Raw genomic sequence first — 25859 nt, 5'->3', positions numbered from 1 at the left:
TTTTACCTGCAACTGTATCATCATGACTGTTGAAGATGACATCCAAATACCTCCATCTTCCAGTAATCCTCCACCTAATAGAGATTCAGGTCTTCCTCAATCAAGTCCCTATTATGTGCATCCGGCTGACAACCCTACCACTGTCATATTTACTCCTCTCCTCACAGATGATAACTATTGCATCTGGGAAAGAGGAATCCGAAAATCCCTAAGTGCCAAAGCCAAGCTAGGTTACATTGATGGAACCATCACTAAACCCACAAATCTAACTGATCTCCTCCATTGGACTCGTGCAGACGATTTGGTTGGTAGCTGGGTTGAAAACTCAGTCGATCCAGTTATCAAATCCAGTGTCATGTCTTTCCCATCTGCACGGGAACAATGGTTAGAGATTAAGAACAAGTTCTCTCATAAGAATGCACCGAAACTGTTTTCCCTGAAACAATCGATTTCATATCTGAAACAAGAAAATCAAAATGTTGCGATGTACTTTACTCAACTCAAGACGTTGTAGGATCAACTCGATACATTCAGACCTCTTCAACCTTGTATCTGTGGTGCAGGAAAAGATTTTGTAGATTATCATACCCAAGATAGAGCCATGGAGTTCTTACAGGGGCTGCATGACCGTTTTTCTGCACTGCGCAGTCAGTGTTTGTTGATGGAACCATTTCCATCAGCATCCAAACTCTATAATCTCGTGAGGCAGGAGGAGGAGGAGCAAGGTATAAACTCATCCTCTCTTACTCAGGTTGAATCTGCTACACTTAATGTTTTTCGCAGTGCTCCCAACTCAGAAAAACCAAATCAGAGGTCTTTCTTTAATCCCGACACTACATCCAACGCTGGAAAATGGTACCAACAAGAGACCCAGACCTTTCTACGACCACTGCAACAAACATGGTCATACTCGTCTTACCTGCTGGAAGCTGAATGGCTTACCCAAAAGATCCGCCGAGATCCAGAGATATTCCAACTCCGGCATATGCTGCTGCTGCTATTGTTCCCAATACACAGGCTTCTCCTGGTATAACTGCAGCTAAATATGCCAGACTTATGTCTTTACTTGAACCAAACAATGGAGACAGTGTTGTCACTCCATTTGCCAATTTTGCAGGTATTACTCTGACTTGTTCTTCTAATGTTCGTATTATAGACAGTGGTGCAACTCATCATATTTGCTCCTCTCTCTTTTTTTTTTCTTCTTACACACTGGTTATGAACCCAATCACGGTTCAATTACCAGATGGTTCGAATACATCTGTCACTCATATTGGGACTATGAATTTATCTCCCAATATTCAGCTACTCAATGTTTTTCACATTCCAAGTTTTAAATTTAACTTGATCTCTGTAAGTCAGCTTACAAGCACAACAAACTGTTGTATCAATTTCTCACACAAGTCTTGCATCTTTCAGGACCGTCTCACGAACAAGGAGATTAGATGGAGTAGGCATATCGCTGGCCTCTACCATTTCAGTTTCCAACCATCAGTTTCATCTTTAACTGCTAATAAACCAGTGGATATATGGCACTGTCGTCTCGGTCATCCACATATGGATTGTTTTAATTTTTTAGCTCGTAATTTTTCTTACGTTCGTTCTTCATTTAAACACTTATGTGATGTATGCCCACGGGAAAAACAATCTCGTCTCAAGTTTAATAACAGTATTTCTTTATCAAAGCATCCATTTCAATTGATTCATGCTGACATATGGGGTCCTTTTTCTACTGCTTCTTTAACTGGTGCAAAATATTTTCTTACAATAGTAGATGATTACTCTAGGTGTACATGGGTATTTTTGATGAAAGTAAAGTCTGAAACCTTGAAGTTTCTCAAATATTTCTTTACCTTTGTTATAAAACAATTTGGGCATCATATTACCAGCATCTTCTCTGGTATCAATTCATTAATGGTTCCTCAATTACAGACTTTCAGGTCTGATAATGGGTCTGAGTTTTAATCAAATGAACTTCAATCTTGGTTTCATCAAAATGGAATTCTCCATCAAACCAGTTGTATATATACGCCACAGCAAAATGGTATTGTTGAACGCAAGCATCGTCACTTTCTAAATGTTGCAAGGTCTTTACGCTTTCAAGATAATTTACCCATCCAATTTTGGGGAGACTGCATTTTAGCTGCAACATATTTGATTAAAAATTTTCCAACACCGGTATTATCTCATAAATCTCCACATGAGTTACTTCTCAATTCGCCACCAGATTATTCACATCTCTGAGTGTTTGGTTGCCTTTTTTTTGGCAGAAATATACGTATTTGTAACAAATTCGATGAACGTGCTAAGCCTGGCATTTTCATCGGATATCCGCATGGCCAGGGGTTACAAAATTTTTGATCTATCATCAAAATCTGTGTATGTATCACGCGTGTAGTGTTTCATGAACATACATTTCCTTTTAAAGATATGTCTTCATCAGCATCAGTTCCTGTTGAGCCTTCACAGCCTGATTATTATTATTACGACTCCATATTTCAGTCCCAATCATGTAATGATATTCCGAATCCTGAGCATTCTATCCCATGCTCTCAGTCTCAGTCACATTATGAGCATTCAGATCCTTTCGTACCTTCTCATGATTCCGCTGCACAACCAACTATTTTACACGCAATTCCATGAGTGGCTCGTCTTCTGTCCGTTCCGCAGAATCAATTTATATCGATACTACTACTGTTCCAGTAGTTCAGTCACCTGTCGTATTTCCAGGCCAATCATCCACATCTCCACCTATTCAGGTGCCCATCTCTCCAACGATTCCATCATCAGCAATACATTCACATCCATCTCGTTCTCGTAATCCACCATTCTATTTAGAGGATTACCATTGTTTTTCTACTAAGGATGCGTCTTCATCACTGTATCCAATGACAAATTATTTGTCCTTCGACAAATTCACTGCTTCACACAAAGGTTTTTTTAGCTTCAGTTATTCTCACTGATGAACCGAGATCATTCTCTCAGGAAAATAAATGTCCCAAATGGCGCGCATCCATGGCCAAAGAAATCATTGCGTTGGAAGCCAACAATGCTTGGATATTAGTAGATTTACCACCTGGTAAAACAGCCATTGGCTGCACATGGGTTTTTAAAATCAAGTTCAATGCTGATGGTACCGTTGAAAGTTACAAGGCTCGACTGGTAGCCAAAGGCTACACACAACAAGAGGGTATATACTAATATGATACCTTTGCACCAGTAGCTAAGTTGGTTACTTTTCGTGTCTTATTATCTATTGCAACTATTAAGGGATGGTCTCTTCATCAACTTGATGTCAACAACGCGTTTCTTTAAGGTGATTTGGATGAAGAAATTTACATGAAGCTTCCACCAGGTATGGCACGTCCAGGTGAGTCCAAAATTTTCAAACTCAAAAAGTCTCTATATGGTTTAAAGCAAGCCTGTCGCCAATGGTTTGCGAATCTTTCTTCAGTTTTCTTATCTGAAGGATTTGTTAAATCCTTATGTGATAATTCTATTTTCACATATCATCGTGGTACAACCTCTATATTTGTTCTTGTCTATGTTGATGATATTATCATCACTGGTACAAATAATAACTTCATTAATTCTCTCAAATTGCGTCTCGCTTCTTATTTTTCAATCAAGGATCTTGGTAGTTTGAACTATTTTTTAGGAATTGAAGTTTCTCGCTCATCCAATAGTATATTTCTATGTCAAAGAAAATATATTCTTGATATCCTTAAGGATTCCGGCCTCACAGGGGCTCGTGCATCAGCTTATCCAATGGATACAAAACTCAAGTTGCTTCCTACAAATGGTACGGAATTGACTGATCCAAGTTGCTTTCGTTGTTTAATAGGTCGTTTGTTATATCTTACGGTAACACGACCAGATATCACATACTCAGTTAATTATTTGAGTCAATTTTTGCAACATCCCAGATCAGCTCATATGGATGCTGCTCATCGTATTCTAAGATATCTCAAGGGAACCGTTGGACATGGCATATTCTTGTCCTCATCCAGTTCTCCTTCTATTCATGGTTACACTGATTCTGATTGGGAAGGCTGCCCAATTACTCGTCGTTCTACCACTGGATATTTTGTTACCTTAGGTAATAGTCCAATTTCTTGGAAATCAAAGAAACAACCTACTGTGGCTCGTTCATCAGCTGAAGCTGAATATCGTGCTTTGGCAAATCTAACTGCTGAACTTCAATGGTTAGTTTATCTCTTCAAAGACATGCACATTTCTTGTCCTCTTCCTATCACTGTTTCTTATGATATTCAAGCAGCAATTCATATTGCTCAAAATTCGGTATTTCACGAACGTACTAAACACATCGAGATTGATTGCTATTTTGTTCGTGAAAAGTTAATAAGTGGATTGATTCTACCAAAACATCTTCCGTCGTATGATCAATTGGCTGATGTTTTCACTAAGCCTCTGGGAGCTCCACAATTTGGTCATCTAGTTGGCAAGTTGGGCGTTTGTTCAGGCTCTACCGCTCCAACATGAGGGGGGTATTAACACATGCAAATATATAAGAAGATCAACACATATTAAGTACAGACAATGAAGAATATGGAAACAATATTAGTACATGCAAAGAATAATATGTGATTGAATACATGCAATGTAGAATATAGAAATAAAGATTAGTACATGCAAAGAATAATATTGATGTAATTAGTTTTAATTTCTTTGATTTATCTATAGGAATAAATTTAATTCTCTTGATGTAATTATAGTATTAGGATCTTCACTCATTCAATGTATTTGTACAAGTATATATACAAAATAATGAAATTAATCTCAACACAATTGTGTGAGATAGAAATCCCAAAACCCAATATTGCAACAAACCACAGTCAGTTATAATTGCTAGATTTGGCAAACAAACAAACAAAAAAAAAAAAAGAAAACCCGTCGGTAGCCAGGGGAGGTATAATGTGGAAACATTATAAATGCTAAGAAGCAACGCCAGATCTAGCATCCAATTTTTATGTGCGTCTGCATTTGGACGCAGCTATTGGGAGCGTTCGTGTCCAAAAAGACACATTACTCTGCAAACAACATTAAAAGATTTTATATTTAAATATTTTAAAAGATGTTATAGTTAAACATTTAAATTGTGACAGAGGCTTCCGTTTTGGTCCAAAATGGTTCACTTGAGCGGTCATTCAGCTAAAACTGCACATTTGAACTTCTACCTTTAAATCACTTCCTTGTTATGGCACATAACAATGAGCATGTTCAAGTTCAGTTGTAACTTCCTTTTCTGCTGTAGGAGTTAACAATATGTTGGTAGAAGCCTATATTTCAAATCAATGTCAAGAAGTAAGGTTAACCAACACTTTAAGTAAATAAGATGATGGTTCCTTTTAGCGATTCATATTGTTATTAATTTTCGATTAACATAAGATGATGGTTCTTTTTAATGTATAGTAAATAAAAGATCTTCCAAGGAAGAAGATCTGTTAATGGGATACGCTCACATCGTTTATTCAGTAGATCATCAGACATTTATACACATTTTAGCAGGTTCAGAAACAACTACTTCGGCTTTTTATGCGGAAGCGAAATCTTTACAAAAAGCGGTCATCTGGCTAAGAGACAACGTTTTGTCTAGCGTTTCAATAGTAACTGATTGTTCCAACGTCTTGTCTACGAAATTACAATAAATAATTAAAAAATCTAGCATTATCTCTAATGTATTTAATAGAAACGAAATTGTAAATGTTTTATACTATATTTGCTAGTTGATATAATTCATTTTCCCATCAAAAAGTATAGTAAATAAAAGATAAATGAAAATTAAGTTTTATCGCCAACTATTGATATATACATTGCAACTCTGTATGCGGATGTATTTGATTGATCTAGTCAATGTACACTTGATAGTCAAATCAATGTACAGCAATAATGAAATTTTTTAATTAAAAATACTTGATGCTTTGTTTGTTTATGAACAAAATATTGTAGAAGCAAGCACATTTTTGGATGGCCAATGATATAGCTAACCTTCAAAGTGAAGATGTACTGCTTGATGATGGTTGTCTCGTTACAGTTTGAGGAGTAAAATTAACTTTTCATGGAATTTTTTTTACCCCTAATTGACACTAGGTCATATCTAGTTGACAAAGTCAGCTTTCCCCCTAACTGTTTTAGCTTTCCTAAAAAATCTTAAGTAACTCCCATTAATCTGTTTAATCAACTTGGTTTTCACAAGAAAAAAAAAATAGAGGGAGATCAAAATGCAATTCGAGGAAAGCAAAAAATTGTAGTTGACTCATTGACTAGGTCCTATTCAATATTTTTCTTTAACTCGGTCTAAAAAATCCCTTACTAGCACACAAGCTCTTCACACGGGTTTAAAAAGTATATTCTGTCTTCTCTTTATCGTCTTTCTTTATTGTAAAAAGTAATAATTATGAACCCTAAACTTTTAATTTTAAAGCAGGAAACAGAAATATCCTCTCATGGAAGAATTGTTGAAAGTAAAAAACTGACCGTCAATACTTATATCATTGGTTCCCCGTTGGCCATATAGCAATTGATTCCCCGTTGGCCATTTAGCGTAGAAGATAAGATTAGATAGAGAACTGTACCTTCGAACATTGTTTACAACATATTTGGTTTTTTATCTTCTCTGATTTCGAAATCATTAGCATCACTGTTGTTGTTAATGAGTCCAAATTTTCCTACGAATTTAAACACCAGTAGACTTTTATGTGCTTAGTCAACAATATGATGTTGCAATTTATTTGCTTTGAGAAGTCTCATAAGAAAGATTTTTATTTATTTTCCAAAGAGGAAGAGTGATATTTTTAGAGTTCGTGATTGTTCGTACGAAAAAAAGAAGAGCTGATCCAATTTCTTAAACATACCGAGTTTATCTTAGTGAAGGAGTAAAATACCGCACACCTATTAGTCATGCGAAATAACGATCATCAGGTGAGCGAAGACAATCGCATACAGTATATCCAAAATGACGTAACAGATGACGTCAGCTTAGTCACAAGAAAAATGTGAAGAACCATGCGACATTATAGAGCACGTGCGAAAAGAGTCAATGTAAGCGTGCGTCAATGACGCACGCCAGATCCAAAAATAAAGGATTTATTAGATGTCATCCACTATGTAAATCCCTATATAAGGGACCGAGCGACCTCATATTAGAGGGAGAGATCTTTTGGAGAGTGTAGACAAGAAATTTAGGAGAGAGAAAGATTGTTTGTTCTCCAAGTTAGAGTTTCTGATTATTCTGTATTCAAATTAAGATCTAATAGATGTTCTTATAAAATTTATGATGATTACTTGAATTGTAGGATTTCCTGCAACTACATTTTGGCGCTAGAAACCAGCTTGGAGTGATTAATCTTGTTGCTAAACCTAATTGAAATGCAAATCTGAGGAGACAGGTGATTCTTTGTTAAAAAGAGATTTGATATAAAAGAAAGATCTTATTTTAAGACGAAAAAAGCATAAAATTGATAAATCAGCAAAAATGGACGAATCGAACAAAAACAAATAACAAATCAGAGAACAGATCCAACAAAAGAACAATTATAAAAACCAAGAAGGTGCTAAAATAAGAGGTGAACAAGCAGAAACGATCAAAATCATCAAAGCAAGAGCAAATAGCAGAAAATTACGGTGTAACCAAATAACGAAAACAATGGTCAATGATTTCCATGAAGGAATCACATGGAAAATACACAAGCGAGATTTTGAAGGAAAGAAAATTATGACGGTAGAAAATCTATCTTTCTTGAAGGATTGGGAAAAGCGGAAGATAACATTTACAACAAAGGAGATACCAGAAGAAAACTTAAGGCACACAGATCCTTTGGTAGTTACAGTAACTTCAGAGCGAAAAGAAAGAAGTGAGGAAGCGAAGTTTTCAAATGAATGGGCGATATATGGAACCTTGATAGACACGGGTAGTTCGGTAGATATCTTATTCTACCATGCGTTCAAAGGAATGGGATATAAGGATGCGGATATGACTTGCTCAACTTATCACATTCATGGTTTTGATAAAACAACAACAAAGCCAAAATGAGAGATAACCGTGCGGAATTCAAATTATAGCGGATTTCTTCGCAGAATTCCCGCTAGAAGAAGACGAAGGTCTGGAAGAAATGATGGATGTAGATGAAGAACATGAGAATCCTAAAGACTTGTTGACCAATCATAGTAGATGGGAGATATTAGTAGATGGATCATCGAATGAAGAAGGCAATGAGAACATCCATACATAGTAAAGAGAATAGTTGGGAACGGAGCATTTGAGTTGATGGACCCTGAAGGTAAGAGTACTGGTCGTAAGCTTGAACATCCATGGAACAGATTATATTTAAAGAAGTACTATCCATAAGTCATGCGGTAATTGTCGCACACATATAACAAACGATCCGATATCACTGAGGATAAGGTGTGCGAAATGGAAGATGTGAATTTATAAAGATTCAACAAAGATATATTATTCAAAAATATGAATATATTTGAAGATTTCTCTCTTTTAAAAATAATTTTCAAAAAGGAAAAAATAAGACCATAATAGAAGGCATTAGAAGTAAAGACTCCGATAGGGGGGCTAGATATCCAATTGTGGTGTGCACCCTAATTCGCATACAACAAGAGGCAATAATAAGACCTAACGCGTGTCACTCTTGGAAAAACCTAGTTAGCATGGCTCAGGTGAAAGCTACGTCGACCCTGGAGCTTGAGTCTTGGAGATTTTGGGTGAAATAAAAGCCTATCCAGGAGAGACGCCAAAATCGAAAGATTAAGGTGATAAGATCTCTCCTTAGGAGTGCAGAAACTCGATCAAGGCGCCGAGGTACACGGTTGAGTCAAGAGTGCCTGGGGCGTCTGGAGCGTACCTGGCCGCTCTTGATAAGTCTTGACTATGATGCACTCTTTCCGAAGAAACCCCACTTAGGGTGAGGTCTTGTAACCATAAGACATATCGGCGGAGGGACAAGAGGCCGCGAAAACAACTGGTTTTTGCATCACTGGATGTGAGGAGCCCACCTTAACCCGGTAGGGGTAAGCTTCCTTGAAAGGGCAGTCAGGGGGAATAAAAGGACGACACCCTCCATTAGGGAGCTGAATTGTGTCAAAAGACGCAAATATTATGAGGATTTTTACTCACGGGAGTATTAAGGCTTGTCGTATTTTTGCGGTAATATAACCCGCAGAGACAGTAATACAAGATGATGATAAGGCGAGATCAATTGGTCATTACACGAAAGTGTAAAGACCGCCCGCGATCTAGTTGCATAAAAGAAATATACTGGGAAAAATAAGACCTTTAATTAGGAAGGCAAAATAAGACCTCGTGAGAAAATTAAATTTCGCACTAACATTGTTTTGCAGGGCAAACTAAAAAAGAAGCAAGATGCACAAAATCACTCGCACATTTCTTACAAGGAATATAATAAGAGTCAAGTATGGGAATTAACATAAATAATATATTATCTTCCTTATCAAGAAATGAATGATAAAAAGGGGATATGTTTCAAGCTTACCAAAATACATTTGCAAAGACATAAAAGAAAACACTAACCATCATTGGAAGGCACATCCTGATCAACCGCAGAAGCTTCGGCATTGATCTCGCTGTTAGGATCTTTGGAAAAACCTTCATCAGATCCATCCTTTTCAAGTTAATTTTCTTGAAGGGAAACTTCAAGATCTTCCTATTCATCGTTTACATACTCATAATCACTGTCATGAACAGGAAGCCGCTCGTCATCGCTTATATCAAGAGGTGGAACAGTCACCAAAGAAAGTGATTTCTCAAGAAGAATGTTTTTCAGAAGAGTTTGAGCCTTAATATGAGCGTCACGAGCGACAGCCTTCTCAGCATTTCTTATACCAATTTCCATGAAGCTTTGAAGATACGAACATCTCCTCTCTGATCGATCACGAGAAGAAATTAGAGCAGTTGAGAACTTCGCACGTTCTTTGCGAGCCTTAGTCAGATCGGATCTCAACCGAGAGATGGTAGATTGATGCAGTTTCTCAGACTCTGCAAGAGCGAAGTTTTCAGAATCATAATTATAGCGAACTTTTCGCAAAGCAAAGATTTAAATAATAAAAGACAAATAAATTGAGGCAGTCATCTCCATGTGACTACCTTCCCTTTGTGAAATAACATATTGAGCTGACGCAAAACCATTATTCTTCATATTTTCCATAGCCTTATCAAATTCATCACCAACTAAATATTTAAGGCGAGACCGAATTTTCTTCTCATCCAAAGAGAGAGAAACCTTCTCTTTCATAAGGGAATCATGAGATTCTTTTAACTGGGCGTATTGTTCTTGAATTTGGTTCATCTTCATGGTCAAGTTTATCTTACTTTGAATGATCTTTTCATTTTGAGTAGTTCATGTCTTTGTAGATTCATCAAACTGATTCCTTAATGTACGAAGAGATTTCTCTTGGTTATCACAAATTTTCTGGAGAACGAGATACTGATGCGAAAACATCGCTTCTTTCTTTAAGAAAGACCGCTTCTCAATGGATAGACTTTGATTCTCATCTGACAAAGTTTGATGTCTTAAATCAGCACTAAACAATAATTTAGATAGATGAGAAATATGGGAACCCAATGTCTCACACTGTTGAGTTAAATGTACATTCTCATTTGTTAAATTTTTAATCTGGTCGAGTGAATAGGAATGCTCGTTATGTAATTGGCTTATTTGGGTCAGCAACTTCTCATTATCAGCGCAAGCATCTTCAGCGGCAGATTGAAAATCATACCCCTCCAAAACGCGCTTCTGGTTTAAATCTTAATGTGCGAACGAGAAACATGGAACAAAGAATGATAAATTACTTCTAAAAGGGATGTAAGAGTGAAGATAATTGGACCTCTAAGCTCTTGATTCTTGCTACGAAGATTTTTGCATTATAAAGTTACAGTTTGGAGTTCCCCTTTCATCTTATTAACCTATTTCTCTAAAGCAAGTTGTAGTGCAGAATTGTTAGACTTAAAGTATCCTTCAGCCAAGATCGTCTGGCGGTAAGATTCCTGAAAGGGAAATAATACAAGCGTGAATATGTAGTAAAATAATTTAAATAAAAAATATATGTGGGCAAGAACATTCACCAAGAGACCAAGAGCGATATGGACACTTGGGTCAATACGAGAGAAGATCTCGCTCCTTGTTTCTTCGTTTAGCGGAGAACCGCATAATAATTTACTCAGAGCGTCACAGATGCGAATTTTAAATGGTCAATAATGGACGAATGAGCGGCATTAATAATATCAGATAAAGCTTATTGAGAAGCAGAATCAACTCCCTCTAAGACTCCCTTATCAATAGTGATGGATTCCACAAATTTAGAAGAAGAAGGAACAGAAGTAGAGGAAGAGACACTCATAGACACAGGGAAGTAACATTCTTTACAGGAAAAACATTTTCCACGGGGGTGACGTTCTCCATAGAGGCGGGAATGTTCGCAAACAATGAAACATTCACAAAGGTAGAGACAATCTAATTCGCTGGTGGTGCGGTTACAATTGGAGGAGCAGAAAATTCCTTCACCGCATGATCAATTGACACATCTTCTTTAGCAGCGAAAACTTCGTTTGGAGAAGCAGGTGTATCAAAATAGGCAGAGGCAATCAAAAATTGTGTAGGAGTATCAATATTAGTGCAAGAAAAGATCTCGACTTTTTTACGGCCAAATTCAGGAATGATGAGACTCTTGTTGAGTGTGGGGTCTTTGCGAACTCTTTTAATTTTCAATTTCTTACCACCAATTGTCTCGCACAAGGAATCCTGCGAATAACAACGCATATAAGAAATAGAGGCAACAATATTGTTTCATAAACGAAAAAGTATTTCTTACTCCTTTGTTATGCAATGATTTCCTCTTCAGAGACTCTCTGTCTTCCAAATTTGAAGAAGAATTAAGATTGGGAATCGTAAATTTGGTATGGCCAATGGAAGAACTTTTGCTGAAACAGAACCAGTATGGGAATTAATATAACAACATATTTGTACCATGATTTTAACAAGAAGAAAGAAAAGAATCAGTTTCAGCAGAATCAAAAAGAAAGATAAGATCAGTAAGATTGAAATCAAACCTTTGATGAGAATCCATAGAAACAACAGCAGCAGGATCAAGTGTGTGATCTCAAAAGATGAAGATGAAGAAATTTGAAGAAGATGAAGATTTGCAGAGGATTCACAGAAACGAGAAGGGGAAACAAAATAGAAAAGAAATAACTATCTCTCTTCAAGTTTGGTTAATAAATAGATGAAAGAGATGACCGGTTAAACTCAAACGTGCAGGTAAAAAGGATAGAAAACTAGCACGTGTAGACGGTTACACTGGAATTACGGAGATATGTCGGAAGATAAGGATATGAAAAGGTGAACGGGTGCGGCAGAGTAGATTGGAATTTCTCATATCGCTTCCTTTGTATTAAAAGAACGATATGAGAAGAGGAAAACTGTAGGAGTAAAATACCGCACACCTATTAGTAACGCGAAATAACGATCGTCAGGTGTGAGCGAAGACAATCACATACAGTATATACAGAATGACGTAACAAATGACGTCAGCTTAGTTACAAGAAAAGTGTGAAGAACCATGCGACATTATATAGCACGTGCGAAAAGAGTCAATGTGAGTGTGCGTCACCAGATCCGAAAATAAGGGATTTATTAGCTGTCATCCACTATGTAAATCCCTATATAAGGGACTGAGCGACCTTGTATTAGAGGGAGAGATCTTTTGGAGAGTGTAGAAAAGAAATTTAGGATAGAGAAAGATTGTTTGTTCTCCAAGTTAGAGTTTCTGATTATTTTGTATTCAAATTAAGATCTAATAGATGTTCTTATAAAATTTATGATGATTACTTGAATTGATCTATTGAATTCCTTAAGGGTGTGGTTGTAGGATTTCCTGCAACTACACCTAGTTAGTGGGTCGAGTACGATTTTTGCTCTCCTCGGATCATATTTTGCTGTCCCTCGAACAAAAATAAAAAAAAAACTTCTCGACGTATACTATATGAATGAGTCAAATTGAAAATGTTCAAGTCCCTTGGACTTTGCACATTTAGACAAAGTATCCTTTTTTCTCGTTTCTTTTTCCACGGCCTCACATATCGAAGTGCTCAAAGTATCCTCTCTAAAGCCAAGGTAAGTTATCTCTTTTCTCTCAAATTAACTGGGAAAATGAATTTGGGTCAGAGATTCCTGCATGCAACAGCAGTCTCCAATTATGCTTCTGGTTCAGGAGGTTTTGATAGAGTAATAACACAACTTGAGAAAATTGTGAGAGATGACTGTAAATCTGGCAAGATTAAGAAACTTGATGATGGTTTGAAATACTTTAATCAACTGATTTTGGAAAGGCCATTTCCATCTAATATTACATTCTGTCATGTGCTGAGTTCTTTATCCAAAATCAAGTGTTTTTCAGATGTGATTAGGTTGTATAAGAAGATGAATCTGGTTGGAGTGCAACCCGATATCTATACATTGAGCATTTTGATTAATTTCAGTTGTAAATTGTTATGTGCTTAGTTTGTATTTATCTACGGATATATTAGGTTGGTTAGTATGGTTACTTATGAAAGTAGTTATTCTCTTTACTATAAATATTCTGTGAATCTATTGTAAAAGATCATGTGTGAAATATATTTGCTTTTAGAGAAGTTTTCACTTGGGGTTTGTTTTCCTATAAACAAGGGTTGTTTTCCTTACAAACTATTATCTTAATCATCTACTTTCGATATTGGATGTTATGATTCTATATGGAGAACATAACATTTGGTATCAGGAGCCGCAACCATCAATGGGAGGAACAAGACGGAAAAATGTCCAATGAAGCTTTTCATCAAGAATTGTTGAGACTCGGTGAAGAAATGAGAGATTATTTTAAACTGTTTGACTTGATGGTGGATAGAGGCCTTGAGCCAGATGAGTTCAGCTAATGTGATAATCAATGGTTATTCCAAGAATCGTAAGGTGGATGAAGCTTTGCAGCTGTTCAAGAAAATGAAATAGAATGGGTTGCTTTCCTCTGTTACTTACACTACACTGTTAGGGGGACTATACCGTGTTGGAAGAGTCAGGACAGCAGAAAGTTTGTTTAGTGAGATGCAATCTTTTGGTCAATCTCCAAATGAAGTTACATACATTACGATGTTGAATGGTCTTTGACAGAATGGAAAATTGGAGAAGGCAATAGAATTGTTTGAATCTATGGAGGGTAGTAATGGCAACTGCAAGATGAAACTTAGCTTATATAAAGACAACTCTCTTTATTGATGTTTAAAAAATATCTCAAAACTAAACACAGGCTCTAATGTTGCTCATATGATCAACCACAACTTTGGTGATCATATATATATAGAACTATGAATTCCTTTTCCTAGTCCTATTACCTTATTACATGTCTTTCCTTTTCTTAGAACTACATGACTTCTAATTCCCTTGGGATTACATCAATTTCCTAATCTTGTCCTAACCATCTTGTTAGTGACTTCTATGTTGAAGTTTAACCAACATTCTCCCCGTTAATCTTCAACCTTACCCGTGACATATCTTGTACTCCAATTAATTGTCTCATTTCTTCAAACTTGATCCGAGCTAATGCCTTTGTCAATATTTCTGCTTTCTGCTCAGTTCCTGGTATGTGTTCAACGTTGATGATCTCCTTCTCGATACATTCTCGTATGAAATGATACCTTTTGTGAATGTGTTTCGTCTTCCCATGAAACACTGGATTTTTAGTGAGTGCAATTGCAGACTTATTATCAATCTTGATGAGAACTTTTTCAGGTTCTCTTCCTTTGATTTCACCCAATAATTCTTGAAGCCATATTGATTGTTTAGCTGCTTCTTTTGCGGCCATGAACTCAGCTTCGCATGATGACAGAGCTACTGTGTCTTGCTTCTGTGAACACCATGTAATAGGTGCTTATCCTAAATAAAATACATGACCAGTTGTACGTTTTCCATCATCTTGGTCAATATTATGACTGTTGTTACTATACCCAACAATTCCTTTTGATCCTCCTCGACCATACTTCAATCCACAACTGATTGTTCCTCTTAGATATCTTAATATCTGCTTTATTACATCACCATGAGACTTGCGTGGACTCTGCATATAACGGCTTGCTACTCCCACAGAGAAAGCCAAATCTGGTCTTGTATGTAATAAGTATCTAAAGCATCCAACATTTCTTCTATAACTCCTTGGATGAATCTCAGCTTCTTCTTGTGCCTTTGAAACTTTAAGTCCAAACTCCATTGGTATCTTAGTTGGATTACAAGATTCAAGTCCTGCTTCTTTCAGAATTCTCCTTGCATAAGCTTCTTGTTTAATCTGAATCTCATCTACTCCTTGATGGACTTCTATGCCAAGGTAATAAGTGAGTTTTCCGAGGTATGACATCTCAAACTTTGATGACATTTCTCTCTTGAACTCATTGATCACCTTAAGGGAGTTTCCAGTCAAAAATAGATCATCTACATAAACTGCAATCACAAGAAGCGTTCCCTTTTCTTTTCTTATGTATACTGATGTGTCGTTAGAGCACTTAACAAATCTGATTTCTCTTAAGATTTGATCGAACTTTGTATTCCAGGCTCGAGGAGCTTGTCTTAGACCATATAGAGTTTTTGATAACTTATAAACCTTATGCTCTTGTCCTTTTACTTCAAAACCTTCTGGTTGTTCAACATACACATCTTCTCGCAATTCACCATGTAAGAATGATGTCTTAACGTCTAAGTGGTGAATTTCACATGAGTTTGATGCAGCTTCTGCTATTAAGAGACGAATTGTCTCTAGTCTAGAAACTGGTGCGAAAACTTCATCAAAGTCTATGCCTGATTCTTCAACGTATCCCTTAGCTACAAGTCTTGCCTTATATTTGTTAATAGTTCCATCAGCATTTCTTTTAACCTTGAAGATCCACTTAAGACCAATCACTTTTACCCCTCCTGGCTTATCAAGTAGAAACCAAGTCTTGTTTCTGTTGATTGAAATAATTTCTTCTCTACATGCTTGTGTCCATTTATGCGAAAGCTTTGCTTCCTTAAAGTTTCTTGGTTCGTCATTAATGGAAAACAATAATGTCTCACATTCCTCTGCTGCTTGAAGAACATAATCCTCCAGATATTGTGGCTTTTGTATCTGTCTTGTTGATTTTCGCAGTGGTGGGATAGTGTTTTCAATATTCTCTTCTTCTTCTTGATTATCATAATGATTATCTTCAGTGTTGATGGTTATGGGTCCTTCTCCTTCATCAATTACTTGACCCCATATCATGTGAAACATACCTGGATCCCTTCTCGATTCATTGGTTGTTTCTATCCAGTTCCAATATGATGTCTCATCAAACACCACGTCGCGACTTACTACCACTCTGAATGTTGTTTCTTTTGGAAAACCTTGACGCGTTTGTTTCCCAACTAAACATGATTCACAGATCCTTGATTCATCGTTTATCTGTGGTATCCCTCGAACCATCTTGTTCTGAGACATAGTTTTTAAGGTTCTGAAACTTATGTGTCCTAACCTTGCGTTCCACTTCCATGTCTGATCTTCCAGTATCATATTCAGACACAATGGCCTTCCAATCATGAGACTTATCTTGTAGAATCTATTCTGTGAGCGTGAGACTCTAACTAAAAGTCTTCCACTTGGGTCATGAACTGTTAGATAATCTTGTCGTATTATAACATCACATCCAACTTCTGTAGCTTGTCCTAAACTTAGAATGTTGCTTTGTAAGTTTGGGATGAAGTAGATGTTTGTGACAAGCTTCTGTTCTCCGGTCTTGCTCTGAAATAGAATTGATCATTTCCCTTCAATTTCTACAGAAGATCCATCCCCAAACTTCACTTGTCCTTTGATTTTCTCATTGAGTTTAGAAAAGTAGTGTCTCTTGCCAGTCATGTGATTGCTGGCTCCATTATCTAAATACCAGATTCCTTCTTATCCATCATTTGATTCGTAATTCTTTGGTATTAGTTTCCCTTCGTTTAAGAATACAACTTCGTGCATGAAAAGAGCTGTATCTTCTTCCCTTGTTTCATTCTTGTTTGCTTCTTCCATCTTTTGTATTCTTTCAGGGCATACAGAGGAGAAGTGTCCTGGTTTATCACATCTGTAACAAATAATGTTTGATTTATCCTTCTTTTCTTTCCCTTGGTTTTGATCATTCTGACTTGTTGTTCTATCTTGTGAGTTAAACCTTCCTCCCCTTCCTCGGCCTCTGTTTACTCTACCACCTCTTCCACGACCTCTTCCTCTTGTCGCAGAGTTTTGTTGGTAAGAGTTTGTGTACAAGAGTTTTCCTTGAGTTTCTCCATTGTTTTCTTCATCAAGGATTCTCTCTTCATATGCTTTCAATCTTCCAATTATATCTTCATATCTAGTCTTCTTTAAATCTAAGACTTGTTCGAGAGAAGCTATGATATGAATATACTTGGATCTTGGTAAACTATTGAGAAACTTCTTTATCAGTTTATCTTCATCAATGGATTGTCCAAGTGACGCAGCTTTTGAGGCTATCTCTGATAGCTTTCCTGCAAAGCTATCAATAGTATCAGTGTCTTTCATCTTCATTCTTTCAAATTCAGACATTAAGGTTTGCAGACGGGATTATTTAACTCGATCAGCTCCGAGATTATGTGCCTTTATTGCATCCCAAATTTTCTTTGAAGTTTCCTGTTCACCAACTTGTAGAACAAGACAATCTGGTATTGCTTGAAAGAGTAATCCAATGGCAACATTGTTTTTGTCTGGGTCCAATGTACCAGGATCAATTGTTTCCCAAACTTTGTATATTTTCATCAGTACCTTCATTCTCATGGCCCATACTGTGTAGTTTGTGGCGTTGAGGATTGGAACTTGTATTGATGGTGGCGTGAACTGTTTTGCACCCACAATGGTGGTTTCGTTTTCCATGGCTCAGAAACAAGCTCTGATACCAATTAATGGCAACTGCAAGATGAAACTTAGCTTATATAAAGACAACTCTCTTTATTGATGTTTAGAAAATCTCTCAAAACTAAACACAAACTCTAATCTTACTCATATGATCAACCACAACTTTGGTGATCATATATATATAGCTATGAATTCCTTTTCCTAGTCCTATTACCTTATTACATGTCTTTCCTTTTCTTAGAACTAGATGACTTCTAATTCCCTTAGGATTACATCAATTTCCTAATCTTGTCCTAACCAGCTTGTTAGTGACTTTTATGTTGAAGTTTAACGAACAGGTAGTGGTATCATAGCTAATATTGAGATGTACAGGATTCTTATTCAAGGTTTATGTCAGGCTGGTAAGTTGGAAGATGCAAGAAAACTGTTTATTGATATCCCAAACAAAGGATTGGCACATGATGTAGTAACATATACCACAATGATCAATAGCCTCTTTTGTGAGAAGATGTTATCCGAGGCTAACGCATTAATCATCCAAATGGAAGAGAAGGGCTGTTTACAAGATGCCAGAGCATTTGATACCATCATCCGTGGATTTCTTATAGCAAAGGAGACTGCCAAGGCATTGCACTTTCTTCGCAAGATGCGTTCAAGAAATATTTCACCAAGTGACTCCGTTATTACCTGGTTAGCAAACACTCATCTCTCGTTAGATGAGTTTAGGAATCTGTAGCTCTTTTTTTAATTTCTCCTTGTGAAACCTCGTTACTGCTGAGCTGAGGTAAACACTGACAATCTGAAATCTCTATTAACTGCAACATATTTGCTTGAGGTAAATGTACGGTATGGAATTAAGAACAATCAAAAATCGAAAGGGTATTCTAATAAATAGTTACAAAAAAGAATCTCATCAAGTGATGGTATGGAGAGGAAAAGAAGAAAAAACCAATTGAAAAATAACACAACAAGTACAAGTAAATCTACTTTCTCATCCTCATTCTTATTTCCAACCCAATTGCAGTAACAATCAGGATTGATAGAGCAACTGCATATCCAGCAGTCCATCCTTTATGTTCGTCTGCTAACTTGAGTCCGTAAAACACATTTGCGGCTGCAAGGATAATCATTGTCCTTCCAACAGTCCAGTGATATATATTCCAGTAAAATCTGAATTTCGAGTCCACTTTAGGTCTAGCCAAAAATGCAATCACCTGGACAGAACAATGGGAGTGTCAATAACAGACATTGAACAGATTTTCCTTTATACGACAATTACGCCATTTTAAAAAATCATTATGCATTAGGATTTGGTACGCACCTGTAGGCATCCGAAAATGATAACAAAGATACCAATAGTCTTGTGTCGGTCCACTGAAGCAGAAAGAACATCTTCCAATACAAGTCCAGTAAGGATACCAAAAACTCCAAGAATGAATCCAACAACTTGAATACAAGCATGTAAATAAAACCAAAGTGGATCCTTTTCTCTCAAGTACCTAGCAACCATGGCTCCAATCAACAAACATAAACCCCAACCTATCATATTCAGTGACCCGTGACCTCTCCTTAGCCTTGTGTACGGTACACTTATAACTTCGGCTTGACCTGAAAATGTTGACCCAAATTTTCATCAATATCTCATCATATTTTTCCTACTTTTATAGAATACCAAACACAATTCATTGCACATGACATTGTCATAATAAAGAGGGTACGGGACCTCAATCTGTTAGGACTTAGGACCCTCCTTCACAACTTGAATTAATAGTGACATTTTCCAATCCATTTCAATCTATAAGAACCAAATATTTTATTTTTATTTTTTTTCCAATGGATTCCAATGAGAAAGTCAGAATAAGTATGCACAAAATCGGATTCCAATTTTAATTTTCCTACAAAATGTACACCAAAATTAAGAAGTTTTTTGGAAGGTTAAGTTTGACTTTTCGTGAAATGTAGTCAATATAGACCCAACCATGCCATCCAAAGGAATTTCTTTTGGCTGGAATTGTCCCTACTATTCTTAAGCAAAAACCAAATGTATACACAACAACCATGTTTCCTTGACACCCATTTTTAGACTTTTCGCTTTCCACTTTGTCGGTTTGAAAATTTTCTGCCCATCACATCTAAACATGGCAAGCATAAAAGAAAAAGGATTTTTCAAGTTTTCTGTATATAAATTTTCTTACCTGTTTGGTAATTGATCAGAGTATTTCCTTGATCAAGATGTTGCGATAGCTGGAACTGTGAATTCGGAAGCAAACCATCTGGTCCGATCGAATAAATAATGTTTGTTGACGGTTGTTGTGCAGTTTTCAATTGAAAAGCAAGATATAATCGCGAATTCTGTGTTACAACCGTCTCCGAATTCTTGACTAGAGTTAAGTTTCCTTGATCTGGTCGTACTGCATTTATTCGTTTCTCTGCTAAGAAATACTGTTTAGCAATACCAATATTGTTGTTGCCAATCCATCCAACCATGGAACTACTCCCTATCATTTTTTCTCTTTCCGAAAATCCAATTGCGATGTAATTCTTTGTATTTGGGGCTGATAGAAGAAAGCTCCATATGTCTGATCCGGTCTTTGAATACTGTTGCATCAAAATGGTAAACAGTTTTTCGTCAAGAACACGAAGAACAACTCAAGAACGAAGAACTAATTAACAAGTAACGAAATTAATTAAATGAATTAAAACTTACTCTAAGGACGTAGCCACGACTAGTCCAGAGATCGAAACAACTTAGAGATGTTGTATTAAAAGAAATACCTTTGAGATTACTCAAATTATTAGAACAAGAATCTGACTGAGAATTTACACAGGAAAATGATGAGATCAATTGAATGAGAAGAATGAAAATGAACAAAAAAAATTTCGTTTTCATTTTTTTGTATGGTGAGGGGAACAGCTGTGCTGAAATTAGCTGAACCAATATTGGGAAACACATAATGCAAAAAATTAGATATGCAGTAAACTCTGATCCTGTTGCATACTTAATACTATCATGGTTGAGTTATTAAGATAATTCATTGTTCGTACTGGCAGACCCCATGGATACAGAAACGGCGCAATCAGCAAACAACTATTGTTCAATGTTGACAGCCAAAAAGGAACTTCAAACTTATCTGATTCTCAGTAGTGTGTAGTACTGTAGTGTTCATACTTGAGCGTTGTTAAATTGACCACCGCTTAATTGGGGCCCTGAAAATAATTAGGCCCCTAGCTATAGGACAAAAAAGGTCATGAAATAGTAATTGGTGGTTATTTCTTATCTCAATTTTTTTAAATAGCTAAACTACCCCAAATCATTAATGTTAATTAAGTTAATTAATTGTTAATTAGTTTAGTTAGATTAAAATCAGATTTAGGGATAAAATTTTGAAACACTAGCAGTTCAAGACATCGCGTTCACTGTCTTTAGCAAGTAGTTTTGGTAATATCTCAATAAGCAAAGGTTCAAGACCTCATGAACACCTCTACCTAAAATGGTATTTCCTATGTTTTTTATGTGATTTTTGTTTATATGATTTTGGTAGTACTAAAACTTAGGACCTAAGGGTCACTAAGGATTCACTAGTTCATTCTTTTTTACTTTCGTGAAAGAAACCTTTAGTCTCACCTGTGATAAACTAAAGATGTAAGCTCTCTATATTATTATGATTTATGCAATCCATATTATGACCTTGGGGTCAACACACTTTTGTGTGAGGGAGAGGACATAGAAATGACTAGTATGATTTCCACATGGACGGTCTGTATGTCAGACAGGATCGTGAGGTTGGGTTGTTGATTTACCAAGATTGATTTTTCATGTTTTTCATGTTTTATTGAGGTTTTCATTCATGTGGGGGATTGTTGGAAAACAATTAATACAAAATTGATTTTTAAAGTTATTAAGAAAATAATAACTTATTGTTTTCTTTTGTGAATGAAACTTTTTAGTCCCACATCGGGGAATTTCTCTTTTTAAGTTGTATTATTCCATTATATAAACAAATTCTCTACTTTTGTAAAATCTACGGGAAAGAGATTTCTCTATATTTTAGAGAGACCACCAAGGGAAAATATTTTTATATTGGTTTCTTAAGCGTTCGCGATTTTCCGTAGGGTGTTTTATCCTGGAGATATCCGTCCTGTGAGGGATATAACATCACTCTTGAGTTTAGCCGGAAACTAATGTCTTAAGGACAGCGTGTTGAACACGTGACTCACTCTGTTTATCAAAGTTTTGCTTTGTTGCTGTTGCGGAGATTTGGGAAGCTCGTCCGTTTGGTCAAATCGATCACTTCCATTATAAAGGAGCTAAGTATCAATAATTTTTACTTGTTTGAGTCTTCCTTGTTTTTGATTATTGCATCCAACATAATAGTGATTGTGGTTGGTGTGGACTTGGCGTTTGCTCTATTTGAGGAGAAGCTCGTCAATTTTTCCCGAGAATGTTATTAGGGAATTGATTCCGCGGCCGCTAAGGCAGCAACACTACTAAGAGCGAATCCTATGGGTAGCCCCCAAATGAAGAATATCTCTTTCATATAAAAGAGTACTCGTCCAATAGAAAGGGTGAAGCTACTATGGCCAAAATTAGAAGAGAGCACTACACGGATAATCATCTCCCGTTTAGGATTTTTTTTCAAAATTTATTAATAAAATAATGGTTGGTGGGAAAAATTTGTTTTAAAAAACTGATTTTCAAATATTCACGAGGGACAGTCCCCCGTGAGATAGTGAAAAGCATTATAGACGGGGACTGTCCCCTCGTCCAACCCATTTTTTTTTAATATACGGGGGACTGTTCCCTATATAGCTTTTTTTTTGTCAAACGGAGGACAATCCCTCGTCTAGCCAGTGGCGGATCTATGTTGTGACTAGGGCTGGCTTAAGTCCAAGAAAAGCTTCCATTTTGTAGTGCATTTGCTTTTGGTTACAAAAAATCAAGCCTAAACAATAGGCTTAAGCTAGTCCAAGTCAAGCTAATTTGTTTTCAAGCCATCCCAACATTCGTTTTCTGGTTCCGCCACTTCGTCTAGTGTACAATACCGACCATTCGTTCATGCGAACGAGTGTATGAACGTGTTGAGGGTGGAAGTGGAATAAAAACTACCGACAACAACTTCTAATTAGAGCAAATTGGTAGTTCATTACTTCAAATGAAAGAGTGACACTACCCTTACAATTTGTTCTAGGGCGTGTAGAAAATACTTTTGAGGGAGCTGGGTGTTATTGCATCATGTTATACACAGTAATGGTAGAAGATATGCATGGGGAGGCAGTACCACTGGTAAGATCAGTGAATGCAAAGTCCAAAGAGACATCAAATAAGGTGCCTCTTCAAGTTGACTCATGGTTGATCTTTTGGTTGTAACCACCTCCACGACCACCCACCTTATCTAACGGCTTCGGTTAACTGCGCACGAATTTATTAAAATGAAACTTTTTTTTAGTAACGGTCAAGCCGGTAAATCACGGTCCTATACCCTAAATTCTAATTAAATTTTTTTGGTGACCCAATTGCGATTCGGATCATTACTATGTGAACCAAAGTCAAAATATTCCTTTCTGTTATTTTGGAGAAAGTAATTTCTTACGCCGCGTATCCATGCACCCTTTGATGAGTCAAATTGGAAATGTTTCAATTTCGTTGACTGTGCATTTCTTTTTCCAAAATGATTTACACCCCGCGCGGTAAGACCCGCACCAAACCTACCTTACAAATCCGTCGGATCACTAAATTTTTCCTTCTTTGTCTCTTACGGGACAATCCACGGGATAGGGCTCGCGGGATGAGAAAACATTTGATGGCACACCTGCACAAGCAAAATTGAGCGAGCACCTCTTTCACCGTTGGATGATTAAAATGTGATGTCATCTAACATGATGACCTTACTCCAACTCATTTTTGACATCACATCTTAATTTGATGACATCACATCTTAATCATCTGACGGTGGAAGAGGTGCTCGCTCATTTTTGTTTGCGGCAATGGGCGATCAAAAATTTTCCCGGCGGGATGTCTATCACTTCCGGTTCTTTTTTCTCAATTTTTTTTCATCAGGAATTGAAGTGCTCCCAGTTTCTCTCTAAGACCAAGGTACATCATCTCTTTTCTCTCAAATTGACTGATAAAATGAAATTGGGTCAGAGGTTACTGCATACAATAACAGAAATCTCCAACTATTCCTCCGGTTCAGGAGGTAGAGTAGTAACTCAACTTGAGCATTTTGTGAGGGATTAGTGTAAATCTGGTAAAATTAAGAATCTTGATGATGGTTAGAGATACTTGGATAAGTTAATTTTAGAAAGGCCATTACTATCTAATGATACATTTAATCATGTGTTAAGATCTTTATCCAAAATCAAGTGTTATTCAGATGTGATTATGTTGTATAAAAAGATGAATTTGGTTGGAGTACAACCTAATTTGCATACATTGAGCATTTTGATTAATTGCTGTTGTCAATTAGGAAAGGTTGATCATGGGTTTTGTTTGCTTGGAGAAATTATAAAGAGAGGTTATCATCCTGATACTGTCACTTTTACTACACTCATTAAAGGGTTGTGTCTTCAAGAAAAGATTGATTTTGCATTAGAAGTGTTTGCTAAAATGACTGAGATGGGTAATCAACCTAATGCCTTTACATGTAATACTCTTATACACGGGCTGGTCAAGTGGGTCGTTCTCTTCAGCTGAAAAACAATATGCTGTAATGGAACTGCAGACCTAGTGTTGTTACATATTGTGTGATCATAGATGCACTTTGTAAAGGAGGATTAATTGATGAAGCTTTAATTCTCTTCACGGAAATGCTTAGAGATTTGAATGTTGTACCCAACGTAGTTGTTTGCACTTCTTTGATCAACGGACTTTGCAATTCAGGCCGGTTGAATGAGGCGAAGAGACTCCTTAAAGATATGGATAGTAGAGGAATCTCAGCGAATGTAACGACTTATAGTTGTATGATTTATGGTCATTGCCTACATGATCAACAGGAAGAAGCAAGAAGATATTTTGACGAAATGATGGATCGAGGGATTTTTCCAGATACAGTCACCTTCAATGTATTAATAGATTCACATTGTAAAGATGGGATGACGGAAGATGCTTGGGGGTTGTTTGAATTGATGGATAAGATAAATATAAAGCGAAATCAGATAACTTATAATTCAATGATGGATGGTCTGATGGTGGATAGGGGCCTTGAGCCAAATCAGCTCAACTACAATGTGTTAATCTGTGGGTATTGCAAGAACTGTAAGTTGGATGAAGCTGTGCAACTATTCAAGAGGATGAAACAAAATGGATTAGAACCCACAATAGTGAGTTACAATACTCTATTAATGGGACTACACAGGAATGGAAGAGTTCGGACTGCACAGAATCTGTTGAATGAGATGCAAACTTTTGATCTATCTCCAGATGAAGTTACATATAACACAATATTGGATGGACTGTGCAAGAATGGAAAAATGGAAGAGGCGATAGAAATTTTTGAATCCATGGAGGAAAATCTAGTTACCACTCCCGCATACAGTATTCTTATCCGCAGTTCATTCCAGGCTGGCAAGTTGGAAGATGCCAAAAAATTGTTTAATGAAATACCTAAAAAAGGATTAGTACCTGATGTAGTAACATATACCACAGTGATAGATGGCCTCTTTCGTAACAAGATGTTACCAGAGGCTAACGCATTAATCATCAAAATGGAAGAGAAGGGCTGTTTACAAGATGCCAGAGCATATGATACCATCATCCGTGGATTTCTTATAGCAAAAGAGACTGCCAAGGCATTGCGATTTCTTAGCAAGATGCTTGAAAGAAAACTTCCACCAGGTGATTCTGTTGTTATTTGGTTATTAAACACTCTCTCAGTAGATGAGTTTAGAAATCTCTAGCTTTTTTTTTTTTTTTTTTTTTAATTTCTCCT

At 36.7% G+C, this 25859-nt stretch overlaps 4 protein-coding genes across 4 annotated transcripts; 3 read left to right on the top strand and 1 right to left on the bottom strand.

Moving 5' to 3' along the window:
- Positions 1–3015: 3015 nt before the first annotated feature.
- On the top strand, positions 3016–4503 carry LOC113280751 (uncharacterized mitochondrial protein AtMg00810-like). Its single transcript, XM_026529337.1, has 3 exons — positions 3016–3190; positions 3317–3370; positions 3455–4503. The coding sequence occupies exons 1-3, from the start codon at positions 3016–3018 to the stop codon at positions 4501–4503; spliced, it is 1278 nt and encodes a 425-aa protein (XP_026385122.1).
- Positions 4504–13196: 8693 nt separating this feature from the next.
- On the top strand, positions 13197–18667 carry LOC113280750 (pentatricopeptide repeat-containing protein At1g63330-like). The gene is made up of 2 exons (XM_026529336.1): positions 13197–13341; positions 18270–18667. Exons 1-2 carry the CDS (start codon positions 13197–13199, stop codon positions 18665–18667), a joined length of 543 nt encoding a protein of 180 aa, XP_026385121.1.
- Positions 18668–18761: 94 nt separating this feature from the next.
- On the bottom strand, positions 18762–21045 carry LOC113284589 (cytochrome b561 and DOMON domain-containing protein At3g07570-like). The gene is made up of 4 exons (XM_026534080.1): positions 20639–21045; positions 20127–20529; positions 19253–19539; positions 18762–19145 (listed from the first exon to the last, which is right to left on the bottom strand). The coding sequence occupies exons 1-4, from the start codon at positions 20882–20884 to the stop codon at positions 18915–18917; spliced, it is 1167 nt and encodes a 388-aa protein (XP_026389865.1). The 5' UTR covers positions 20885–21045; the 3' UTR covers positions 18762–18914.
- Positions 21046–23961: 2916 nt separating this feature from the next.
- LOC113280748 (pentatricopeptide repeat-containing protein At3g22470, mitochondrial-like) lies at positions 23962–25827 on the top strand. The gene has a single exon (XM_026529335.1). The coding sequence runs from the start codon at positions 24739–24741 to the stop codon at positions 25825–25827; it is 1089 nt and encodes a 362-aa protein (XP_026385120.1). The 5' UTR covers positions 23962–24738.
- The last annotated feature ends 32 nt before the right edge of the window (positions 25828–25859 follow it).

The sequence above is a fragment of the Papaver somniferum genome, chromosome 5 (genome assembly GCF_003573695.1).
Source record: "Papaver somniferum cultivar HN1 chromosome 5, ASM357369v1, whole genome shotgun sequence".
Taxonomy (NCBI): Eukaryota; Viridiplantae; Streptophyta; class Magnoliopsida; order Ranunculales; family Papaveraceae; genus Papaver; species Papaver somniferum.
The sequence above is the reverse complement of the archived record's forward strand: the minus strand, read 5'-3'. Positions and strand labels throughout refer to the sequence as shown.

Bases quoted from the DNA above. Each gene is read 5' to 3' on its own strand.
- LOC113280751 (XM_026529337.1), top strand. From the start codon at position 3,016: ATGGCCAAAGAAATCATTGCGTTGGAAGCCAACAATGCTTGGATATTA. The intron at 3,191-3,316 runs GTATATACTAAT...CGTTTCTTTAAG, and splicing joins AGGCTACACACAACAAGAGG to GTGATTTGGATGAAGAAATT. The intron at 3,371-3,454 runs GTGAGTCCAAAA...ATCTTTCTTCAG, and splicing joins ACCAGGTATGGCACGTCCAG to TTTTCTTATCTGAAGGATTT.
- LOC113280750 (XM_026529336.1), top strand. From the start codon at position 13,197: ATGAATTTGGGTCAGAGATTCCTGCATGCAACAGCAGTCTCCAATTAT. The intron at 13,342-18,269 runs GTTTGAAATACT...TTTAACGAACAG, and splicing joins GATTAAGAAACTTGATGATG to GTAGTGGTATCATAGCTAAT.
- LOC113284589 (XM_026534080.1), bottom strand. From the start codon at position 20,884: ATGTGTTTCCCAATATTGGTTCAGCTAATTTCAGCACAGCTGTTCCCC. The intron at 20,530-20,638 runs GTAAGTTTTAAT...TTGATGCAACAG, and splicing joins GTCGTGGCTACGTCCTTAGA to TATTCAAAGACCGGATCAGA. The intron at 19,540-20,126 runs GTAAGAAAATTT...CAACATTTTCAG, and splicing joins TCTGATCAATTACCAAACAG to GTCAAGCCGAAGTTATAAGT.
- LOC113280748 (XM_026529335.1), top strand. From the start codon at position 24,739: ATGCTTAGAGATTTGAATGTTGTACCCAACGTAGTTGTTTGCACTTCT.